Here is an 8510-nt window from a genome sequence, read left to right on the forward strand (position 1 = left end):
CCAAAAACGTGTATTTAATAACTAAAAGCTATTTGAGCGTGTTTTGAGCAGAGATGAGCTTTGGTGAGAGTGAGATCTGCCGTGGTGATGGTAAGATCGTGATTTGCGCCGGGTGACAGTGACATGTGACTTGGTGAGATTGAGATCTGCCGTGATGATGGTAAGATCGTGATTTGCGCCGGGTGACAGTGACATGTGAGTTGGTGAGATTGAGATCTGCCGTGATGATGGTAAGATCGTGATTTGCGCCGGGTGACAGTGACATGTGACTTGGTGAGAGTGAGATCTGGCTCGGTGATGCAATAGAGCCGGGTAATGGAGATACTGGTTTACTGATGGTGAAATATGGCAAAGGTGATGATGAGTGAGAGATGAGAGTGAGTCATAGCAAGACAAATCTGGGTGATGGTGAGACCCCACTGCTGATGGTGAGATATGACTGGGTAATTGTAAGATATGACTGATATTGGTAGGAGACTCGTCATGGTGAGATTAGACGGGTTGGTGAGGAGGGAGAGCTAATGGATGATAAGATGGAGCTGTATGACAATGAGGTAAGATCAAGTAACAGTTAGATAGGGAAAAGTGTAGTGTTGATGTCTAGGTGTTTGTTTGTGAGATCAGGCAGGCTGAAGGTGAGGCATAAGTGGCTGTTTGTGAGATCAGGCAGGTTGTTGGTGAGGCATAGGTGGCTGTTTGTGAGATCAGGCAGGCTGTTGGTGAGGCATAGGTGGCTGTTTGTGAGATCAGGCAGGTTGTTGGTGAGGCATAGGTGGCTGTTTGTGAGATCAGGCAGGCTGTTGGTGAGGCATAAGTGGCTGTTTGTGAGATCAGGCAGGTTGTTGGTGAGGCATAAGTGGCTGTTTGTGAGATCAGGCAGGCAGGCTGCATAAGTGGCTGTTTGGTGAGGCATAAGTGGCTGTTTGTGAGATCAGGCAGGTTGTTGGTGAGGCGTAAGTGGCTGTTTGTGAGATCAGGCAGGTTGTTGGTGTGGCTGTTTGTGAGATCAGGCAGGTTGTTGGTGAGGCGTAAGTGGCTGTTTGTGAGATCAGGCAGGTTGTTGGTGAGGCGTAAGTGGCTGTTTGTGAGATCAGGCAGGTTGTTGGTGGTGAGGCAGTGGCTGTTTGTGAGATCAGGCAGGTTGTTGGTGAGGCGTAAGTGGCTGTTTGTGAGATCAGGCAGGTTGTTGGTGAGGCGTAAGTGGCTGTTTGTGAGATCAGGCAGGTTGTTGGTGAGGCATAAGTGGCTGTTTGTGAGATCAGGCAGGTTGTTGGTGAGGCATAAGTGGCTGTTTGTGAGATCAGGCAGGTTGTTGGTGAGGCATAAGTGGCTGTTTGTGAGATCAGGCAGGTTGTTGGTGAGGCATAGGTGGCTGTTTGTGAGATCAGGCAGGCTGAAGGTGAGGCATAAATGGCTGTTTGTGAGATCAGGCAGGTTGTTGGTGAGGCATAGGTGGCTGTTTGTGAGATCAGGCAGGTTGTTGGTGAGGCATAAGTGGCTGTTTGTGAGATCAGGCAGGCTGTTGGTGAGGCATATGGTGGCTGTTTGTGAGATCAGGCAGGTTGACTGAAGGTGAGGCATAAGTGGCTGTTTTGTGAGATCAGGCAGGTTGTTGGGTGAGGCATAGCGAGTGGCTGTTTGTGAGATCAGGCAGGTTGTTTGTGAAGGTGAGGCATAGGTGGTTGTTTGTGAGATCAGGCAGGTTGTTGGTGAGGCATAGGTGGTGGCTGTTTGTGAGATCAGGCAGGTTGTTGGTGAGGCATAAGTGGCTGTTTGTGAGATCAGGCAGGCTGTTGGTGAGGCATAGGTGGCTGTTTGTGAGATCAGGCAGGTTGTTGGTGAGGCATAAGTGGCTGTTTGTGAGATCAGGCAGGTTGTTGGTGAGGCATAGGTGGTTGTTTGTGAGATCAAACAGGCTGAAGGTGAGGCATAAATGGCTGTTTGTGAGATGAAACAGGTTGGTGGTGAGGCATAAGTGGCTGTTTGTGAGATCAGGCAGGTTGGTGGTGAGGCATAGGTGGCTGTTTGTGAGATCAAACAGGTTGGTGGCGAGGCATAAGTGGTTGTTTGTGAGATCAGGCAAGTTGGTGGTGAGGCATGGGTGGCTTTTGTGAGATCAAGCAGGATTAGTTACAGCTCTTAGTCGCAGCAGAGACAGTCGGATAGTAGTGAGTTTAGTTTTACACCGCACTCAGCAATATTCCAGCTATATGACGGCGGTCTGTAAATAATCGAGTCTGGACCAGGCAATCAAGTGATCAATAGCATGAGCATCGATCTACGCAGTTGGGAACCGATGACATGTGTCAACCAAGTCAGCGAGCCTGACCACCCGATCCTGTTAGTCGCCTCTTACGCCAAGCATGGGTTACTGAAGATCATTGTTTTAACCCGGACCTTCACGGGTCCGGATAGTAGTGAGATAGGGTCGGTGATATTGGGCAGGATATGTGATGTAAATATTGGCTGGGTGATTGTTAAATGGAACTGGCTGAAATTCGTGCTGCATCAAAGGGAGATTGCGCATGGTCCTGAAATTCGACAGGAAACAGCTGTATATCTGTAGCGCAAATGTCCTACTACTTTAACAATGCTAGTTCAGGGCCCCTATTCTCGAAAGGATCCTAGCCCTAGGATATCCTAACTTTGATCCTAGGGTCTAGGATAGGTGTCCTACCTTATTCTCGAAAAGTATCCTAGCGCTAGGATATCCTAACTTAGGACAAATAATAGGATAGGTTCTGACTTGTCCTAAGTCTATCTTAGTGGAAATCAACATGGGGTGGTTCTTGTTTGTCAAACAAAATAACTCGCCTAAATTACATTTGAATTTAACAAGAGCACACAGTTTTGATGTGTTACGAAGAGTTTTTTGAGTTTATATTATCAATTTATCGGTAATGAATAGACACACTTGTTGCAATGTACATATTCTTTAGATCTACAAAAGAGATTTGTTCAGTTCTTACCTGTTCTCGGCCTTTTTAATCACAACATTGCTCTTTCCAGCACATTGCCGTGAAATGTCAACGTCAAGGCCAACTTGATAGGGGAAGTAACTCCGATCCTGTTTATTCTCCAGGTGAATTTTTCAGTTTGTGAGATAATGCATAATTAGAGTTCAAATGATGATTACAATGAAAATATTTTTTGCTCATATCTTTAATATCCTTATTGTTTTTTGGCAGACTTTCAAACTCTGAAGTAGAAATGTTATCGCCTTGTCAAAAAATGAATTTTCAAAAACTTCAAAACTACTATATAATGTGATGAAAATATCGAATAATTTCTTCTAGATCTACTAAGTCCATCAAAAGCTGAATTTCCTAATATTATGTGTTTTTAATGAAATGAATCATGGGTAATATTTAGGGGAATCCCCAACTTAATGAGGGTTTTCTCTCTCACCTACTGAAGAGCTCGCTATCCTAGCTAGGATAGGCAGCACAAGTTAGGACAGGGATAGGATCGTTTCGAGAATGGGTCTTATCATAACGGTAGGATGTCCTAACTTCTGTCTTAACTACTTAGGATCTGTCTTAGCTGGGACACTTTCGAGAATAGGGGCCCAGGGCAATACTGTACTTGGGGTTAGAGGGAACTGTATTCCGTAAGTCGAGTTACTATCTATTAGCAGTATTATAGTGCCATGGTTTGCTGCCCGGCTCTGAAAATCTTAGAATTAAAGCGTAGTTATAACATTGCATCAAAACGCCAAGTAAACTTCAGTTGGTGTACAACCACCTGGAACGTTACCTCTATTCAATGGTTCAAATACTGGAATGTATTTAGTAACACCGTTTGTTCGTTGTAATGTCAATAGGGGCGGTGGGGTAGTCTAGTGGTTAAAGCGTTGGCTCGTCACGCCGAAGACCCGGGTTCGAATCCTCACATGGGTACATTGTGTGAAGCCCATTTCTGGTGTCCCCCGCCGTGATGTTGCTGGAATATTGCTAAAAGCGGCGATAAACTAAACTCAGTCAGTGTAATGTCAATACATCGCGTCTGGACCTGCAGAGTACATTTACCAGGTGAGAGCTGTAGCCTTCAGGCCAGGATGGGTGATTCTAGGTACGCTTCATGTCTGGTATACGAGTGAGTGAGTGAGTGAGTGAGTGAGAGAGGAGTACTGTCCAAGATGTTTGGTTCATTTTGCCCAGAATACTTGTTTCTATTTCATGTGATTGTAAGACACCGATTTCTATGTATTTCATATCATGTTCATTCGGATCAAGGACACTGGTGTCTATCTACTATTGACCAAGGGCATGTTTTCTAATGACAGTGGTTCCAGTTTCATATTGTGCTGGTAGACTGCCTCCTGTTTGTCTGAGGACACCTGTTCATAGTATATATTGTAGTAGGAAACGATGTTTTATCTGCATTGTAGGTAAGAAACTCAATTCACCTAGATCTAGATCTTCTCACTCGGACGGGGCTGCGGACAGTATAATATGATACAAGCACGACAATCAACACTGTTATGATAATACTCCGGCTGCAACCTCCCCGACCCACTCAGGCCTATATCCTAGTCACTTTTACGGCAAACACGAAATATAGCGAATTGACATGCTCAACGACAGATTTGCTCGCTGCTCAAGATGACATCGGTGATTTGTGATGCGTACGTAAAATCCACATCACACCACGTGGGTTTGTTTGTAGTTTTTTTTATTTATTTATTTATTTATTTATTTATATTTGTTTATTTTTGTCCATTTGACGTCACATCGTACGGAGAAGTTCGGAACGGTGTCTATGGCTGTGGTGATATACAGTCGGTCTGAATTGTTGATGCGGCGGCTTTGGAAAATATACGAGCGGCCAAACCCGCGGCCCGCTGAGTGAGGTGACTAATATCACAGACACACTTCGAGCATTGTGTGGTGGTGACAGGCGGCGTCATTAGGACGAATCCAGGAATACAGTCACGACCTGTGACTTGCAACGTTCATCGAGGTGGAGGATGGAGATCGTCAAAGACGTTGAACATGCTGAGGAACAGTTTAAAGCGATGATAATCCTGCTAACTCAATCATGATCCATTTTCGAAATGTATTGACGAATTGTAATACCAAACATATACATGAAATTGAACACTTTGTTGGAGTCTAATCTACTCAGACACGGCGTTTTGCAGAGTAATGTCCCGCGTGCCACTCAATGGTAAAAACCGATAAACATTAAATGATCTGGCCTATAATAGCAACACATATTATCAGATTGAGGTTTTCTTCACTCAAATGGCTTTACCTAAAGCGGTTCTAATCTCACTCACCAACCCTTCCACCCAATCAGTTATTTACCCTCTCACTCACTCACCAACCCTTCTACCCAACCAGTCATTAACCCACTCACTCACTCACCCAGCCGCCCACCCAGCCACTCATTCACCCACTCAGTCGTTTACCCTCTCAGTCATTCACTCACTAACCCGTTCATTCATTCGCTCAGTCGCACGCACTCATTACACTGCCAAAACGCACGTACACCTAATACTTAGCACACCAGGCGTCAGTACTGGAGACACGACAGGTATACAGTCTCACGTTGGTTATTGATATACGTCAGCTAGCGACTCCAGATTAGCACGTTAAACCCACTAAGCCTATAATGACATACCTGAAGCAGCCCTGTCGGTGGTGTCATATCACGGGTATCGGCTACCCGGGTAATACAGACTGTTGGGTTGGGTGGTATTTCTCTGTGATGCGATGCCACCTTGCATCCAAATGACCCCTCTATATAAAGGCTGCAGACACTGATCTCATTCGAATCATTCTCACACCTTCTGTCGGAAGGATTGAAATGTCTTATTGTACTGCAGGGGTAACAACAATACGTATTTGTGGTGTGATGATAATGTGTCACGAAAATCTTTTGAAACCCTACTGACTGCATCATTACCTCGACAATTGACCGTATTGTGATTTTTTCAAAATGTTATCATCTAACATAGTAATAGAAAATGCTTCTTTCAATGCCACATATGCGTATATTTCGTGCTGAGAATACCTATTTCTTCAAACACTCTCTTCGTACAATATTCCAGCTGTTTGACTATGATCTACAATAACATAAGCCAGTGATTGATATCATGAGCATTGTACTACGCAGTCCGTACAGGTTGACATGCTTCAACCATGTCAGCGAGCCTGATCACCATCTCTCTGAAGTGGCCTCCTACCACAAGCTTGAGCTACTGAAGCGAGTTTCAACCAGCCGCTTCATTCTGGAAGGTATGGGGAAATGTCTCGGTGAAATGTAATGTGTTGTCAGGTAAGAGTTGGTTATTTCGAGGTCATTCTGATTGTGTCGACTAGCTGCATCAGTAACTGTAAGTGAAGTGTCAAGCATGAGGTGTGTTTGTTACAACGTGTCGTAGGTCCTGGTGCTAGGGGCCAAGGTGATGCTCTCCCACCCAGTCGATTAGACCTACACGTGTGACACAGGTGGTCGAGATCAGCGTTGTCATGTCCTAGTTTGACCTGCAGATACACGTGTGATGCAGGTGTTTGATATCAACATGGTCATGTCCCACGTGGTCGGTTAGACCTGCAGACGCACGTGTGATGCACACAATATTCTGTTTCAGCATTCAAGCCCCTGTTTGTCCACATTCTCGTTCTATACTCCATACCAGAGTGTTCTGAAAACATGATTGCCGATATCACTAACCTCTGTGCACATTTTCATAAATACATACTTGTGAGTGCACATTGTTTAAGTTAGTGAGGCATATTACTGTTAACAGCATCTGAAAACACATACACAAAGGGCCTGGACGCATAACCAACAATGAGCGCCATCGGTGCAGGATGAAGCTCTGTCAACATATCAACAATTCAGTCAGGTATTACATCAGTGACCTACATCAGTGACCTACGTACGTGGACACTTGACCAAAATATATGGTCAGGTGGCATGAAAATTTTGTATATTCACTTTACAATCTAACGTATACATGTATGAGTGAGTGAGGGAGTATAGTTTTACGTCGTTTTTAGCAATATTCCAGCAACATGACGGCGGGAAACACCACAAATGGGCTTCACATATTGGGGAATCGATCCCAGGTATTCGGCGCGACGAGAATGTAAAACCTCAAAGCCAGATAATAACCAGTCTCGATTATCCACCGATTCCATTTTATCGTAAAACAGGAATCAGTAAATCCTATGAATAGATCATTAAACAATTGTCATTACAGCAGGTGTTTGCGACGGCGCTGTCTCCATAACCATGTGTGGTTCCAAGATTGGAATTGCTCCCTGTCCACGATGCTGGTTGTAGGAGGATGCCAAACTGACCCGGGGTCACACAGGGTGGCGTGGTTGTAGGCACTACCCCGACGGCGTGGATCATTGTTTACGTTGTCAATCACCTGATTGTCTGGTTCACATTCCATAACTTACAGACCGCCGCCATACAATCTGCCGGGAAACAGAAGGTATACGTTTGAAAATTGCATTTGACCTAAGACATACTAACGTTCTCAAAAACATAAATCACTGTAACCCGAAAACATTAATGTCCAAACATCAGAATGGATCGTATCCCAGTTGCGTAGATTGATGCTCATGCTGTCACTGGATTGTCTGGTCAATTTATAGTAACACAGTTTGCCGTTTTGTCATTGAATAACGAAGAAAAACATTTGTTGTAAATTAATGTCTGTGTAGATTTTAATTCAAACCATAAAGATAATCACAAAAACTTCATATATGTTCTTTACCCAATATACCGGTTCTCAGAAAAGATATTGCAATACGTATTGTTTGAAAAGCGCATTGCGACATACCGGTATACCTATTACCGTACAGTCCTATTATTTACAGACTCCCGACATATACCCCAGTAGCTGGAATATTGCTGATTGCGACGTAAAACAAACAACCTACCAATCAGAATGGAGTAACCAGATCTTGTTTATTTCACTTCAGTCGCTATCAAACATACCTGTATACCTCCTTGTGTCCGGCAGTTCAGGGGTGCCGTTGTACAAAGCGATCTTAGCGCTAAGGTGACCTTAACTCCCATACCTTAACATAGACTGAAGGTAGTCTTAGCGCTAAGGTTGCTTTGTACAACAGCACCCAGGCTGACTGTTCCTGGGAGCGGCGTTTGACAACAAACACTGTCTCCACATGCGTCCGGAGATAGTGAAGGTGGGTCACAGAGGACTAGGTACCCCGTTGTCCCAGGTACTGGACATCAGTGACCTGTCATCAGCCACACAACCTATATACCGCGCACTTCCTCCCTTTACGTGTAGGTGTGACTGGAACTGAATGTAATCTGAACACGCGTGTTTCCGATCTTCTTGTTAATGCTCTCGATACATAAACCCACCACAAGAGAAACTACATTTAGCAAGATCATTTTAGGATGAGACATGAATGAGGAAGGAAGGTTCTAACCGCCAAAGAAAGGAATTGACATGAAGGTAAGAAATCAGTTAGAAGTAAGTCCATGATATATAACTTATAATGGGCACAATCATAAGG

At 44.3% G+C, this 8510-nt stretch overlaps 1 protein-coding gene across 1 annotated transcript; it reads right to left on the reverse strand.

Annotated features, from left to right (window-relative positions):
• Nucleotides 1-600: 600 nt before the first annotated feature.
• Nucleotides 601-6812, reverse strand: LOC124273127 (mucin-3A-like). Its single transcript, XM_046708343.1, has 2 exons — nt 6749-6812; nt 601-1916 (listed from the first exon to the last, which is right to left on the reverse strand). The coding sequence occupies exons 1-2, from the start codon at nt 6810-6812 to the stop codon at nt 601-603; spliced, it is 1380 nt and encodes a 459-aa protein (XP_046564299.1).
• Nucleotides 6813-8510: the final 1698 nt, after the last annotated feature.

This window comes from Haliotis rubra, unplaced genomic scaffold, assembly GCF_003918875.1.
Source record: "Haliotis rubra isolate DU_JTF1 unplaced genomic scaffold, ASM391887v1 Scf177, whole genome shotgun sequence".
Taxonomy (NCBI): Eukaryota; Metazoa; Mollusca; class Gastropoda; order Lepetellida; family Haliotidae; genus Haliotis; species Haliotis rubra.

Bases quoted from the DNA above. Each gene is read 5' to 3' on its own strand.
- LOC124273127 (XM_046708343.1), bottom strand. From the start codon at position 6,812: ATGGCGCTCATTGTTGGTTATGCGTCCAGGCCCTTTGTGTATGTGTTT. The intron at 1,917-6,748 runs GTAATATGCCTC...CCTCACCTTCAG, and splicing joins GTTTTCAGATGCTGTTAACA to CCTGTTTGATCTCACAAACA.